Source organism: Lemur catta, chromosome 17, assembly GCF_020740605.2.
Source record: "Lemur catta isolate mLemCat1 chromosome 17, mLemCat1.pri, whole genome shotgun sequence".
In the NCBI taxonomy this organism is placed as follows: domain Eukaryota; kingdom Metazoa; phylum Chordata; class Mammalia; order Primates; family Lemuridae; genus Lemur; species Lemur catta.
The window spans coordinates 4,954,356-4,970,570 of record NC_059144.1 but is presented as its reverse complement, the minus strand read 5'-3'; the positions used below and the strand labels follow the sequence as shown (position 1 = coordinate 4,970,570).

The 16,215-nt window shown below is 49.5% G+C and overlaps 1 protein-coding gene across 8 annotated transcripts in view; it reads left to right on the top strand.

Annotated features, from left to right (window-relative positions):
• The window catches only part of GAK (cyclin G associated kinase), a 69,585-nt gene that overhangs the window by 50,036 nt on the left and 3,334 nt on the right, over positions 1-16,215 (top strand). For 7 of the 8 annotated variants that reach the window (XM_045528296.1, XM_045528289.1, XM_045528292.1 and 4 more), the window contains 6 exons: positions 3,320-3,513; positions 4,761-4,907; positions 5,635-6,051; positions 6,395-6,580; positions 7,764-7,886; positions 11,149-11,283. In XM_045528296.1, coding sequence (XP_045384252.1) covers positions 3,320-3,513; positions 4,761-4,907; positions 5,635-6,051; positions 6,395-6,580; positions 7,764-7,886; positions 11,149-11,283 — 1,202 coding nt within the window. The remainder of the gene's footprint in view (positions 1-3,319; positions 3,514-4,760; positions 4,908-5,634; positions 6,052-6,394; positions 6,581-7,763; positions 7,887-11,148; positions 11,284-16,215) is intronic. The other variant, XM_045528290.1, reaches the window with a different exon arrangement.

Sequence of the window (16,215 nt, the reverse complement as noted above, 5' to 3'; positions counted from 1 at the left end):
AAAAAGTTAAAAAAATTAAGTTTATAAAGTAAAATGATAGCAGTGTTCATTTATTATTGAAAGAAATTTTATAAAATGTGTTTAGTGTAGCCTAAGCATATGGTGTGTATAAAGCCTGTGGTGGTACACAGTACATTCTAGATCTTCACGCTCACTCACCACTCACCCTGACTCACCCAGAGCAGCTTCCAGCCCTGAAAGCCCTGTTCACAGTAAGTACCCTATATAGGCGTACCATTTTTTGTCTTGTTTTTCCTGTTGCTTTTCCATGCTTAGATATGTGAGGCACACGAATACTTACCATTGTGTTACCGTTGCCTGCAGCATTCAGTACAGTACCCTACTGTTCAGGTTTGTGGCCTGAGAGCAACAGGCCATACCACACAGCCTAGGTGTGTAGGAAGCGATGCCATCTGGGTTTGTGTAAGTGCACCCTGTGACGTTCGCGTGACGGGATTGCCTGACAGTGCATCTCTCAGACCGTATCCCCATCGTTAAGCTATGCGTGACTATATGCAGAAAGCCTTCTCACTGTCATTAGTCATCAGGGAAATGCAAGTTAGAGCCACCGTGTACTCTGACTAGAATGGCTGACACTATCCGATGTTGGCAAGGATGTGGGAGTGTAAAATGGTACAACCTCTGTGGAAAATCTACTTGAGCTTTGTACTCCTGACTGTGTCCTCAAGAGAAATGAGAGCTTGGAACCAATAACGCAACTCATCCAAGAATGTTCTTAGAGCCCAAGGCAGGGCTCCCTTTGGGACTTGACCTGGGGACACACAGGGATCTTTCTGGGGTGAAGAGGCAGTGAGCATCTGAGACTGGGTGGCTTATGAAGAGCAGAAACTTAATTCCCACTGTTCTGGAGGCCAGGAAGGCCAAGATGAAAGTCCAGCATTCGGTCTGGCGAGGGCCTCTTGCTGCATCCTCATGTGGCGAGAGAGTGAACCAACCCCTCCCAGAGGCCCTCTTTATAGCAGCATCAATCCATCTGCACTGGGCATTGCGTTTTCCAGCACGTGCATTTTGGGGGACACATTCCAACCCTAGCAATGTGTTCTGAATTATACCGGCTATGCACAAATACAGCTTGATTGAGTTGTGCTCTTAGGGTTGTGCATTTTGTGTATGTTAGACCTCTAAAAATGAATGAATGAATCAAATGAGGAGAAGGCTTTTGAGTTGACTGATGGATGCAGGAATGTGGCACATGCCGTGGGTGGGATAGCTTTGCAGAGATGTGGCTGACATAGGCAATGTGAAAGGAGAATTTGGAGCATTGTTGTCCAGACACTGATGAGCCCAAGAAGGATGCACAGAGGCCTTCAGGCGTCCTGGGGCTGAGTGAGGGTGCCAGACAGGTCTCAGTGCACAGGGTTGCAGTCGTGACACAGGTCAGCACTTTCATTTACCAGCCAAGCGTGGCAGAAGCCGCCTCTTGGAGCCTGACCACACAGGGGCCTGAGCGGTGGGGCTTGTGGCTGTGTCCTGCAGCCCTGCTCATAGGCCCTCATTGTTTCCTCACCACCCTGCTGGGGGAGCTGCAGGCCCAGGGCCCAGGGCCCAGCGGCAGTCTTGGGGGGCCAGCTGGGGTGGGGAGGCTGGCCCAGGGCCCTGGAGCTGAGCTTCCCTCACTCCCTCTGTCCTCGTTGATGGCGGGGTCCACTCCATTCCTCACTGTGATCGCCATCTCCTGGCTGTCAGAATCTTCCCCAGTGTCTGGTGACCCCTTTACGGATATCACCGTCTCCGAGGCTCCAGGTAGCAGTCCCACCTGGCTGAGTGCAGTCACCTGTAGTCTCCTGACTGGGCAACTGACGCAGAAAGAGAGACTGAGGTGTGGAAGGTGGTTTGTGGTGGCCTTCAGGCTTGTGCCACGACCACCTGTGCCCAGAGTGCCTGGGCAGGGTGTGCAGGGGCAGCCGCTCTGCATGAGGTGGCGCACCTGCCCATAGCCCTGGCGGGAAGCGGGATGCCCACCCCTTGGGGCAGTCACCAGTGGCTGCTTCTGTTCTCTCTCTCCCTCGGCACAGAGGTGATTATGTTTTGGGGGGTAGGAAGGAGTCAGCCAGGGGTCTTTATACATCAGAGTCATGTGTGTTCCCTGGTTTTGTTTCTTGAAATCCAGAGCAGTAACAGTTAAGGTCAGCTGGAGCTCTGCCTCCGTCCCCTCTGCTCTCTGCTCAGAGCTGGTCTTCTACTTCGGAGTGTTGTTGTTACCACCCCTCGGCACCTAAGGTCTCGCAGGAACCAGCTGCTGCTCTCTTGTTCCTTTTTCTATTTTTTTATCCACATAAAGCTTAAGCGTAACACGTTAGATGGTATCAAATAGGGCGGACGTTGGGGAACATCTAAAGAGCCAGAGTTTATCAGTGTAACCTATAAATTTTATCAGAGACAACCTAAGGAAATATGTGAGATACCCTGGAATTCCTTAGAGAGACGCCGACGCACGAAATTAGAACAGTTCAGTGAAATGGCAGCTGAAGTCATCACTTTCAGGTTATCCTGGTTCCTAGTCTGCCTCCTGTGCCACCGGACAGCTGCCCTGAATGTCGTCTGGAGACCCCGAAATGTTCTCCCACTCGAACCCCCACCTCTCCCCACGGCCCAAGCAGGGGCAGGCTCGAGCCAGCACTGCCTCCCTGGGCCCCACAGTGAGCTGTGGCTTCCTTTCCCCTGGAATCTTGTTTTCAGTCCCTGGAATCCACATTCCAGAGGTCTTGATTTTATGGGCAGTTGTTAATAGTTGGGGGTTTTTACCAGAGTGGACATCACCATTTTTATGGAAAATGCATTTATAGTCCCAAAGTACCTGATTTGAACCAACTGAGTGGCCTCAGCACATACATAGTTGGGGATGAGGCCTGGCCCCGAGGGCCTGCCATGTGGAGCTTGCCCACCTGGGTGCCAGAGTTGCCTTGCCAGTGGGAGCTGTCCCGTCTGCTCCTGTGCATTTGCTGCAGTGTCGGGGCCCAGCCCAGCACTCTTCTGACTTGGACACAATCAGGGGAATCCCCACCCTGATGTCAGAGCGGCCTCTGCTGGGCCATGACCCACGCGTGCCCCTGGCCCTTCCTGTTGGGAGTCGTACGTTCCTGCCCTGCAAGCTACTGGGCAAGTTCACTGGGCCGTGGCTTACATGGCTATGGGTTTGGTGGGGGCGGAGATGGCTGTCTGTCCCGGTGCTGCCTTGAGGCCCCATCTGCCAGCTACACAGTCATGTTTCTGTGCACGTTTCTTTAGCAAATGTTTAAGTGACATGCAGACTATTCTGTGGGTCTTCCTAACTGGTGTCTATTTGGTAACACCGCAGGTATGACCTGGACGCTTGTGACATTCAAGAGAAATACCCGGACTTGTTCCAAGTGAACTTGGAAGTAGAGGTGGAGCCCAGGGACAGGCCGAGCCGGGAGGCCCCGCCATGGGAGAACGCAAATATGAGGGGGCTGAACCCCAAAATCCTGTTTTCCAGCCGAGAGGAGCAGCAAGACATTCTGTCTAAATTTGGTAAGGTCCCACAGGTAAAATGATGGAATTCCTGTTCTTCATATGCACTTGCAGGTGGCCTGGCTCTGTTCAGGGCCTGGGGCAGAGCCCACCACACCCTATCTGCAGCACCTGTGCGCGGGCTGCGCTCAGGCTCCAAGCTGCTCACAACTGCGGGAGGTTCTGGAAACTCCTGTCTTTGGGTGTGCCGTAAAGCCACCAGCTACAGCGCCAGAGAAGGGAGGAACCTGAGGGCAGTGGAGGCTTCCCCCGACTTACCGCATACTTGGGTTGCCCCCGGGCCACCCTCAGGCACTGGGTCCTCTTGTCTTAGGTGGGGGCAGAAATAGAAACCCGATTTGCTGGAGCGTGGCAGCAGTTTGCTCTGAGTCTGCTTTGTGGGGTCACATGGGCCAGGTCTGCACCCACCGGCAAGGGCTGCCTCTGGGCAGGTGTGTGTCAGGCGCTGGCTCTCAGGTCTTGTGTTCTGGACACACATTCGTTCTAAGTGAGAGATTTCTCTCAGGACCTGCTGGAGTCACGCTCAGGGAGGAGCAAAGTTCTTATTCCTGCTTGTGGCCCCACGCAGCGTGGTTGTATCTTCTCCTTATTTCAGAGCAGTTACCAAAAAACTAGTACAAATAGTACGTTGGCAGGTACAACTTGTGATGTCATCTCATGGGCATGTCACATTTTTGCGTTTTTGCATTTTTTATGTTTTCTTATCTGAGGACAATTAGGTATTCCTGAAGGGGGGGTTATTTGTGTGTACAGGTGTGTGCTGTGTACATGTACATATGTTGATATATGTGGTGTGTGTAATGTGTGACATGAACGTGTTGGTGTGCGCATGTGTATGTGTCACGTGTTACGTGCTTGTGTATGGTGGCTGCACACGTATGCATGGTGTTGAGACTGTGGTGTGTGCATGCTTGTATGGTATGTGTAAATTCATGTCTGCATGTCATGTGGTGTGTGCATGCCTGTGTGGTGTGTGGCGTGTGTATGTGCATCTGTGTGGGCATGTGTGCCTGTGTACCTATGTGCACACATGTGGCCCAGAGCAGCATCAGAGTGGACAACAGGGACTTGTTCACGAGGGGAGCCTTGAGGTCCTCGTGTCCTTGGTGTGGGTTCCTGACACTTGGCGTTGGGGCTACTGTGTCCCCAGGCCTGGCCACCTGCTGGTGCCCGCTCATCCTTCTGCACTTGTTGGCTCCAGGCCTCACCCACCCCAGCCTGCTGGCTGATTCGTCCTCTCCCGGCAGGGAAGCCGGAGCTCCCCCGGCAGCCCGGCTCCACGGCTCAGTATGACGCTGAGGAGGGATCCCCAGAAGCGGAGCCCACTGAGTCAGACTCGCCACCGAGCAGCAGCACAGACACCAGCCATTTCCTCCACACGCTGGATTGGCAGGGTAGGAGCGCAGGCGTGGGCGGGAGACAGGCCCCGGGCTGAGCTGGGGCTTCCTCAGAGTGGGCCTGTAGACCCTACACACTGGCCTGGTTGTTGGTGGCTCTCACAGGACTTTGGTGGTTTTGAATTTGTAAGAGCAGACTCACAGCCCGGGGTGCTGGCCGAGGCCCTCCCCAGTGGTCTCAGGGTATGGGCCTGGGCAGGCTGGTCACACAGGCTCCTGAGTCCCCACAGGGAACTCCTGGCCCCTCACTGCCCACCCCCCGGGGTCCCTGACCCCCCAGCCCAGTTGCTGCAGCCAAACATCTGGTGGGTCACCCTGACGTCTCACCCCTAGGGCATGCCCCAGCCACCTTCTGCCACAACACCCTTGGCCAGCCCTCCCACCGTGCCTGTTCCCAGCGCTCCCTAGGCTGGGCATTCCTTCCCCGGGTGCGCTGTCCCACGTGGGGGCTGCAGTGTGTACCCCACAAGACTGAGCTCTTGATCGTCGAGAGAGCAGCGGGCAGAGCCTGCTTGAGGGGGAAGCTCCTGAAGGGCCGGAAGAGCCTCAGGAAACCTCAAGGAGTATCAGTCACCTTTGCTGGGTGCCCTGGGCAGGGGAGGCGCTGAGGTGGTCTGCAGGTGTGGGCCTGACCAGGGCGTGGGGGCTTTGCTGACCATGCGCCTGTCACATCAGCCCCATCAACGTGCAGGTCCACCAGCCTGCCCTTTTGTTTTCTTTTCAGAGGAGAAGGAATCTGAGACTGGTGTAGGAAACGCCTCTCCCAAGGAGAATCAGTCTGTCCTGATGGAGGACAGAGATGAGGGTGCAGCGTCAGAAGAGGAGGAGTCACTGTGCTCGAGTGAGAGCAGGGCGCCCAGGATCGAGGGCGATGGGCCGGGCCAGCAGGACTTGATCTTTGATGTGGGGACAGCGGCCACACCACCGGAGCCCGAGCTGCCAGAACCCGAGCTGCAGGAAGACAGCGTTGACCTCCTGGGGCTGCACTCCGAGGCGGGCCAGGGGCCGGCTCCCCCGGTGCAGGCCTGCAGGGCCCCCTCCAGCAACACCGACCTCCTCAGCCGCCTCCTTGGGCCCCCTGAGGCTGTTCCAGAAGGGTCCCCGGATGACCTGCTCCTGGCCAGCCCACCCCCTGCCCCTGGTACACATTTCTGTTCTGATGCGGATCAGCATCACAGTAAATGAGTGAGGAGGAGTGGGGGCCATCATTGTCACCTTAGAGGTGCCCAGAGGAGGGGAAGGGCCTCCCTCCTGTCTGAGCTCATGGGTGGGAACTGCCTGCTCTGTCTCCCATGGGCAGGGCCATGTCCTGGGAACTTTATCCAGGGCCCTGGGGTGCCAGGCAGTAGAAGAGAGGAGGCCCCAGGCTGACCACCATGCTGTGTCCCCAGTGCAGTGCTGTGGCCTCCTTGGGCAGCTCTGACCCCAGGAGGATGGGCTGATGCTTTGGTGAAGGTCTCACCTGTTCCTGCCTATCCCTGCAGCTGACCCATTTGACCCCTTGCTGCTGCCTTCTGATTCCGACACCCAGCCCTGCTCCAAACCTGATCTCTTTGGAGAGTTTCTCAATGGCGAGTTCCTCAATTCGGACTCTGCAGCCACCCCGCCTGCCTTCCCATCCACCCACAGCGCTCCACCCCCATCCTGCAGTGCCGACTTCCTGCACCTGGGTACGTGGCTTGCACAGCTTGGCGGGACATGGGAGTTTGTGCTTCATGCAGCCTCCTCCCTCGGGACGCGGCTTGAGGTCGGACCTGCATCTCGGGCAGTGGGTGGGGCTGGACCGACTGCCCATGAGGTAAGGACAGACTGCTCTTGTGTCTCACCCAAACTGTCCCCAAACCTGCAACATGTTCTGGGTCCCCAAGGTGCCCCCACCCACGGTGAGGCCTTCTCTGGGCTCCAGAATTGTGACCATGCACAGGGACAGTCACCTGTGCCCAGAGCTTATGTAAGGCCCAGGGGTCGGAGGGTGGGAGGCAGAGTGGTCCAGGAAGCCAGTGCTAGTGAGAGCATGGCAGGAGGACATGAAATGCGTGTGTGTCCCTGGGGAGAAGGCCATGCTGTGGGAGAGGCAGGAGTGGCTTCTACAGACAGGCCAGCAGGAGAGGGGAGGGGACCAGGCTGCCCCTCTGGCATGGTCCTGGGGAAGGAGTTCAGGCTCTTTCCCCTAAGCAGGCAGCGGTATCATCCCTGGTGCACTCTGGGGTGATGACTGTGACCACTGTGGGGTGGCTTGTGAGTGGGCAACATGGAGCACATCCAGGCAGTGCTGGGCTGGGCGACTCCAGAGGTGAGCATTGTGGCCAGTGCCAGGGCAGACAGGACTTGCTGGGGCCTGGGGGCTGATACCAAGCATGGTCACAGCTGCTCTGTCCCCTTGCAAGGCTATTCAGCTGGTCAGTATCTGTGCCATCATGAGCTCTGGACAGCTTTAGGGAAGGCAGGTTCTGGGGACACCATGGAGCGCTGCTGAAGAGGGCAGGGCTTGGAGTCCCCTTCAGATAGGGCCATGCTGATGCTCCTCATTGTGGCTGTGAGCTTCCCCTTACATCCAGCTGGTCAGTTCATTGATCACATGGTGCATCCTCAGGGTTCATCGGGAGGAGGGAGGCCAGTCAGTGACAGCTGAGCCCAGCCCCAGCTCTGTGGCCACCAGCCCTTCCTGGAGTACATGGGGTGTTGGCCACTAGGGCCCTGAGCAAAGCAGGGGCAGCCGTGCCTCGTCCCTCAAGGCCATGTGCCCAACAGGGTTTGCGTACTGCTCACATGTGAGGGAAGAAGGGGGCCCCACACCAGGAGGGACCGGCAGACATACCAAATGGTACTCTTTTTCTGGCACCTTCTTTCCAGGGGATCTGCCAGTGGAGCCTGGTAAGATGACAGCCTCATCCAGCCACCCGGATCTGCTGGGAGGATGGGGTACCTGGGCTGAGGCTACCACACCTGGGCCAGCCCCCACACCAGCCGCTGAAGGTAGGACCTCAGACCCCCGCTGAGGGCTGGGTTTCCACACCTGCTGTGATCTTGGTGCCTTTTCCTATTTTATGTGAAGGTAACTGTGCGGATCCCCTCCGCCCAGAAGCACAAGGGAGGGCTGGGGCCTGTTCGGCACAAGGCTGGTTTCTGTGGTGGTTCTTCACTTGTTCTTGGTGGGAGTGCGGAGACGTGTGTGTCGGCAGTGCCCCATGTTCCATAAGGGTCTTCTTTCTCTTCCTCAGGGTATACGTGTTCTGTAATATGACCTCACACTTTGCATACTATTTACGGCCTGGTTTTTTCACCCATAGGGCACTGTAGCATTTCTGTGGCCCGTGCCTGTTGTACCTCTAAGGGAGCCTGTGACAGAGGGAGGCACACCCCTGCCGAGCGTCATGGCCACAGCCAACGTCACAGGCCCCTGTTGGGTGTGGGTTGCATGAAAGCAGTTCACTTCTATGAATATCTGTTCTTTTCATGCACTCATGAGTCTATCCTGGTGGGACATTTCTGGTAGTACGAATTGCTTGTCCAGTGCAATCATATTTATAAGGCACCTCAGAGATACTGTGGGTTCAGTTCCAGACCACCACAATCAAAAGTGAGTATCTCAATAAAGTGAATCACACAAATTTTTTGGTCTTCTAGTGCATATAAAGTTATGTTTACACTATAGTGTAGCCTATTAATTGTGTAATAGCACTGTATCTATAAAAACAATGTACATATACCTTAAAAATACTTCATTGCTAAAAATGCTAACGATCATCTAAGCCTTCAGGGAGTCGTAATCCTTTTTGCTGGTGGAAGGTCTTGCCTTGATATTGATGGCTGCTGACTGATCGAGGTGGTGGGTGCTAAAGGTGGAGGTGTTTGTGGCCATTTCTTAAAATAAGACAACAGTGAAGTTTGCCATGTGGATTGACTCTTCCTTTCATGAAAGATTTCTCTGTAGCATTCAATGCTGCTTGATAGAATTTTACCCACAGTAGAACTTCTTTCAAAATTGGGGTCAGTGCTCTCAAACCCTGCCTCTGTTTTATCGACTAAGTTTATGTTATATTCTAAATTCTTTGTGGTCATTTCAACAATGTTCACAGCATCTTCACCAGGAGTAGATTCCGTCTCAAGAAACCACTTTCTTTGTTCATCCATAAGAAGCAGCTCCTCATCCATTCAAGTTTTATCATGAGACTGCAGCAATTCACTCACATCATCAGGCTCTACTTCTAATTCCAGTTCTCTTGCTGTTTCCACCACATCTGCAGTTACTTCCTCCACTGAAGTCTTTCGCCTCCCAAAGTCGTCCATGAGGGCTGGAATCTACTTCTTCCAAACTCCTGTCAGTGTTGATATTTTGACCTCCTCCCATGAATCACAAATGTTCTTAATGGCACCTAGAATAGTGAATCCTTCCCAGAAGGTTTTCAGTTTTCTTTATCCAGATCCATCAGAGGAATCACTATGTATTGCAAATGCAGCTTTATGAAATTTATTTCTTAAATAAGACTTGAAAGTCGGCTGGGCACAGTAGCTCACGCCTGTAATCCTAGCACTCTGGGAGGCCGAGGCGGATGGATCGCTCAAGGTCAGGAGTTCGAGACCAGCCTGAGCAAGAGCGAGACCCCGTCTCTAATAAATATAGAAAGAAATTACCTGGCCAACTAAAAATATATATAGAAAAAAATTAGCTGGGCATGGTGGCGCATGCCTGTAGTCCCAGCTACTCGGGAGGCTGAGGCATTAGGATCGCTTAAGCCCAGGAGTTTGAGGTTGCTGTGAGCTAGGCTGACGCCGCGGCACTCACTCTAGCCCAGGCAACAGAGCAAGACTCTGTCTCAAAAAAAAAAAAAAAAAGACTTGAAAGTCACAATTACTCCTTGATCCATGGGCTACAGAATGGGTATTGTGTTAGTGGGCATGAAAACAGCGTGAATCTCCTTGTACATCTCTATCAGAGCTCTGGGGTGACCAGGTGCATTGTCAATGAGCAGTAATGTTTTGAAAGGAATCTTTTTTCTGAGCAGTAAATCTCAACCATGTGCTTAAAACATTCAGTGAACCATGCTGTAGACAGATGTGCTGTTATCCAAGCTTTTTGTTCCATTTCTAGAACATAGGTAGAGTAGATTTAGCATAATTATTAAAGGCCTTAGGATTTTTGAAATGGTCAGTGACCGTTGGCTTCAACTTAACAGTCACCTAACAAGAGAGTCAGCCTATCCTTTGAAGCTTTGAAGCCAGGCATTGACTTCTCTCTAGCTATGTGAGTCCTAGATGGCATCTTCTCCCAATAGAAGACTGTTTCATCTTCACTGACAGTCTATTCAGTGTAGGCACCTTCATCAATGATCTCAGCTAGATCTTCTAGATAACTTGCTGCAGCTTCTCCATCAGCACTTGCTGTTTCACCTTGCACTTTTATGTTATGGAGATGGCTTCTTTGCATAGACCTCATGGGCCAACCTCTGTTAGCTTCCACCTTTTCTTCTGCAGCTTCCTCACCTCTCTCAGCTTTCATAGAATTGAATAGTTAAGGATTAGGCTTTGGCTTAAGGGAATGTTGTGTCTGGTTTGATGTTCTCTCTAGACCACTAACACTTTCTTCATATCAGCAATAAGGCTGTTTTACTTTCTTACCATTTGTTTGTTCACTGCAGCAGCACTTTTAATTTCCTCCAAGAATTCCAATCTTTGGTTTGTCACTAAAGTTGGATGATAACTTTAAAAATATTTTGCCAATTTAATAGGCCATCAGTGCTTTTAATTTGCATTTCTTGGTTATGAGTGGAGTTGACTTATTTTGTATGTTTTTGATTATTTATATTTCTTTTGAGAATCATTTCATGTTTTCTCATGTTGTCTCATTTTTAACTGTTCCATGATTTTATTCCCAGAATATTCTCAAATTTATACTATTATAATGAATATCGTGAAGGACATTTACATTTTAGATAGATTCCAGGAAATGGTGTTACAAAGTCAGAACTATGTGAACCTTTTTTGGTTCTTGGTACGAATTGTTAGATTATTTTGCATAGTGCACCGTGTGGGGCTTGGAGGCAGCTGTTCTGGTGGTGTGTGACTCTGGGCTGGCCTCTGGTGTGCAGTCTTTTTCATGCCTTTTCAAAGCTGCATAGGTGCCGACTAAGCAAAGAGTGAGGTGGTGGGATCGTAAGGAAGGAAGACCAGAGGCTCCTGGGAGGATGCGTTTTACTTCAAGTGGCACTTGTTCTAACACGCTGTGCCCCTTCTCTAGGCCCCCTCTTGTCTTCTGGAGGTCAGGCAGCCGCTTCCGGCCCTCAGGCCAGCCGGATCAAGTCTCAAGTCCAGAGCCTGGACCCATTTGCTGACCTTGGTGACCTCAGCTCTGGCCTCCAAGGTAACCTGAAGGGTATGTCTGCTATGTGGAGGGTGTTGTGTTTACTTGTAGGAGGTTTATTTTCATCTGACTCTGAGCTGCCCAAGGTGAAGTCTTTGCTCTGTTCACTGAGACTAACAAGCCCCAAGCACGGTGACCCAGGGGGACCACATATCTGCTCCTGTCCAGGGTGTTTGCTGAAATTGGCGCTGTGGCATGGCCCTCCCTGGCATTGTAGGGTGTGCGTCATCCTGCCCAGGGAGTGATAGGAACCATCCGGTCAGCAGGTCAAGGTGTGGAAGTGTGGCATGGCTGTCTCTGGCTGGGCTCTGCTTGGCTGCCCGGATGCTGCACTGAGAGCACGCTGGGTGGGTGAGACCTCAGAACCAAGCCCCACACCCCCAGTCCTGCTTCTGTGTCTGCCCAGATGGTGACCATCGGGGCAGCCCCAGTCCCCAGGTGGTGGCATCACCTCCCACTGAAGCTTGGTGGACTATGGTGTCAGCTCCCCCTGCAGCCCCCACACTGGACACCTGACGTGCCTCAGCTCTGGGAAAATTCCTTGGGTTGCCTCTTTAATTTCTTTGCTTTCTTTTCCCTAATTCTCTTGAATTCCTTTGAGCAAGTCTTGTATCTCCTGGGCAAGCATCTAATCCTCCCATCTTCATCTCTCCTCTCCTTTTTGTCATCTCCCACTGTCCCATTTTGGCTCTGCTTTTGGGAGGTTATAATGAGAGTTTATTCTGTTATGTTAAGTCCCAAGAGTTTTTTCATTCTTTGAATACACTTTATTTTGTTAATAGTTCCTTGGGTATTTTTGTCTTTCTAAGGAGATCCGTGAGAGTTTTTGTCTGTCTCTTGCTTTTGTCTTTTCTTTCCATGTATGGTCTCTGTCTTTTGCTGTCTGAGAGCCAGGGAGGGGCTGCAGGGAGAGCCTTCCTTGGGGAGAATGGCCTGCATCTGCTCAGGGACTGAATCCTCTTGGGCTGCCAGCACTTGGGCAGGAGGAAAGAACTCCTCAAGATCCAGCTCACTTGGTGGCAGCCTGAGACCCTCCATCACAACCTCTCAGAAAACAGAGCAATCCTGAACAAAGAGAAGCCGATACAACTGAAAGGAGAAACAGGCAAACCCAAATCATAGTTGGAGATGCCAGTGTTCTTCTCCACACATGATAGAGGAGCCGGACGGAAAGTCAGCAGGGACATGGAAGAGCTCATGACCACCGACTGGCCAGCAGGGTCCCCGCAACAGTATGCTCTTTCCATGCACCTGCGGAGCCTCCCAGGATGGGCCTATCCCAGGCCTAGAAACAAACCTCAACTATTGTAAAAGAATTGAAATCAGGGGGCTGTGCATTGTGGCACATGCCTGTAATCGTAGCACTCTGGGAGGCTGAGGTAGGAGGATCACTTGAGCTCAGAAGTTTGAGACCAGCCTGAGCAAGAGCAAGACCCCCGTCTCTACGAGAAATTGAAAAATTAGCTGGGCACAGTGGTGCATGCCTTAGTCCCAGCTCCTCGGAGGCTGAGGCAGGAGGATCACTTGAGCCCAGGAGTTTCAGGTTTCAGTGAGCTATGATGATGCCACTGCACTTTAGCCAGGGCAACAGAGCAAGACCCTATCTGGGGAAAAAAAAAAGAATTGAAATCATACAGTGTGTTCTGTGACCATAATGAAATCAAACTCTACAAATTAGTAATAGCAAGATAACTGAAAAACCTTCACACTTGGAAACATTTCTAGGTTTTCAAATGATACCTAAATTTTCAAAGAGCAAGTCTTTTTTTTTTTTTTTTTTTTTGAGACAGAGGCTTGCTCTGTTGCCCAGACTGGAGTGCCATGGCGTCAGCCTAGCTCACAGCAACCTCGAACTCCTGAGCTCAAGCGATCCTTCTGCCTCAGCTTCCTGAGTAACTGGGACTACAGGCATGTGCCACCATGCCTGGCTAATTTTTTTCTTTGTATATTTTTAGCTGTCCAGATCATTTTTCTATTTTTAGTAGAGACGGGTTCTCGCTGTTGCTCAGGCTGGTCTTGAACTCCTGACCTCGAGCAATCCTCCCGCCTCGGCCTCCCAGAGTGCTAGGATTATAGGCATGAGCCACCGTGCCCGGCCAAGAGCAAGTCTTAAGGGAAATAAAACGATATATTGAACTGAATGAAAATGAAAATAAAACATAGCAAAACCTGAGAATCACAGTTAAAGCAGTGCTGAGAGGGAAATTCATAGCATTGAATGCTTGCTTTAGAAAAGATAAAATGCCTCACTAATAACATGAGCTCTCAGCTCAAAAAATTTGAAGAAGAAATGCAAAGTAAACTCAAAGCAAGCAGAAGGAAGGAAATAATAAAGGGCCAAAATCAGTGAAACAGAAAACAAAAGAGAAAATCAGCGAAGGAAAAAGCTGGTTCTTTGAAAAGATCAGTAAAATTGACAAAAACCTGTACAGTCTTCTGACCAAAAAAAAGGAAGAATAACACAAGTTACCAGTATCAGGAATGATATAGGGGGCATCACTAAAGACCCTGTAGGCTTTAAAAGAATAACCAAGGAATGCAAACAACTATGTACATAAATTTGATAATTTGCATGAAATGGACAAATTTTTCAAAATCAGTCACATTCACTACCAAAACTTACCCAATATGAAGCAGATAATTTGAATCGTTCTGTAAGTATAAATAAAATGTGAATTCGTAGTTATAAACCTCTCAAAAAGGAAATCCCCAGACCTAGATGTGGTTATTGGAGAATTTTACCAAATGTTTAAAGAATGCCACACAATCTCTTCCAAGAACTCGAAGACAGGGAGCAGTTTCCAGTTGATTTTATGAAGCTAGAATTATTACCCTGATACAAAATCAGACAGAAATAGTTCAAAAAAAGGAAAACTACAGGTTAATATCCCTCATGAATATAGACGTAGAAATCTACAACAAAATATTAGAAAATAGAATTAATCGATATTTTTAAAACAATTGTACACCATGATCGGTAGAGTTTATTCCAGGAACACAAGGCTGGTTCAACATTGCAAAATCAGTGAACAGAATGTACTATGTTAATTAGCCAAAGAAATCTACCAGCCACATCAACAAGGCAGGAAAAGCATTTGACAAAATTCAGAACCTTTTTTCTTTCTCAAAGCAAGATATGTAAAAAAAATTTTTACATATAAAATTCAGTACCTTTCTGTGATAACACTGTCAGCAAACCAGTAATAAAAGAATGTCATCAACTTGATAACAAGTTTGTACAGAGACCTATAGCTAATAACATCATTCTTAATGTTCCCCCTAAAATCAGGAGCAAGGCAGAAATAGCCTCTCTCCATTCCTACTCATTGGAATTCCCAGCTACTGCCATTAGGCAAGAAATGGAGGTAGAAGTTACATGTATTGGAAAGGAAAAAATAAAATTGTTCCTATTTGCAGATGACATGATTGTGTAGGAAATCTCAAGGAATCTATAAAAACCTTTTAGAACTGTGAGTTCAGTAAGGTCGCAGGATATAAGATCAACACACCAAAATATATTTGTATTTTTGTTTACTTACAATTACACAAGGAAACCAAAATTTAAAACAGTACCATTTATGATCACTTTTTTTAAAATATAAACATTTATAAACAGCATAAATCTGACAAAATGTGTATAGGACTTATATGATAGAACTACAAGACCAAACATGAAAGAAATCAGATCTGATGAAGTGGACAGACATGCCATGTTCATGGATTGGAAGTTCTAGCCAAGTAAAGGTGTTGGTTTATATGTTCAACACAATTCCTACCAAAATCCTAACAAGGATTTTTGTAGATATAGATAAACTTATTGTAAAATTTGTTAGGAAAGGCAAATGAGCTAGAAATGGCTAAAATATTTTTGTAATGGAAGAATAAAATGGGAGAAGTCTTTCTCCTTGGCTTTACGGCTGTAGCCACAGAAATCAAGCCTGTAGTATTGACAGAGGGGCAGACACACCTGATTTTTGACACAGGTGCAAAAACCATTCAACAGATGGTGCTGGAGCAGTTGACATCCATAGACAAAGAGACCTGGACCTAAACCTTAAACCTTAGACAACAATTACTCAGATTTGCCGATAGATTAAAGTTTGACATGTAGAACTCTAATGACTTTCGGAGAAAACCTTTGGGACTTGGAGCTCAGCAGAATTCTTAGGTCTCCTAAACCACCATCCATAAAAGGAGAAATGAGAAAATTGGACTTCTTCAAAACTCTGTGAAAGACTGAGCTTCAGATTGGGAGAAAATGCTTTTAAACCACGTATTTGGCAAAGGATTTGTATGTAGAACATGTAAATACAGTAAAAACAAAACTAAAAGATATCCGATCAGAAAATGGGCAAGAGGCATGAAGAGGTGTTTCTGCAAAGATGATATTTGGACAGCTGATGAGCACGTGAGCATGTTCAGCATCACTGGCTATTAGGAAGATGCAGGTGAAGACCTTGATGAGACATGACCCGTGGGGATGGCTGAAGTAAAAGGCCACAGCCAGTACTGGTGTGGACATGGAGAAACCGCTTTCCAACACATTGCTGGAGGGGATGAAAATGGGTATGGCCACTCTGGAGAACCAATATGTGGTCTCTGTGCAACTACCATGTGACTTCTTATGTTTGCACAAAAATCCAGGGCAAGCGTTCAGAGATTTGTTACAGCCAAACGCTGGGGCAGCCCAGAGGTCCTTCAGTGGGTGGGTGGTTGAACAAACAGGCAGTTCCCACAGCAATAAAAAGGAGTGGACAGCAGCTGCATGCAGTGGCTCAGATGGACACTGTCCTGAGTGAAAAGAGCCAGTTGAAAAGGTCACCTACTATTGGTTTCATTTCTAGAACATTCTTAAGATGATAGAACTTTAAGAGGAACAGTTCGGTGGTCTTGATCTATTGTTTACGGGAGTCTGCACACGTGGTGAGTTTGGGTAGACCTGCA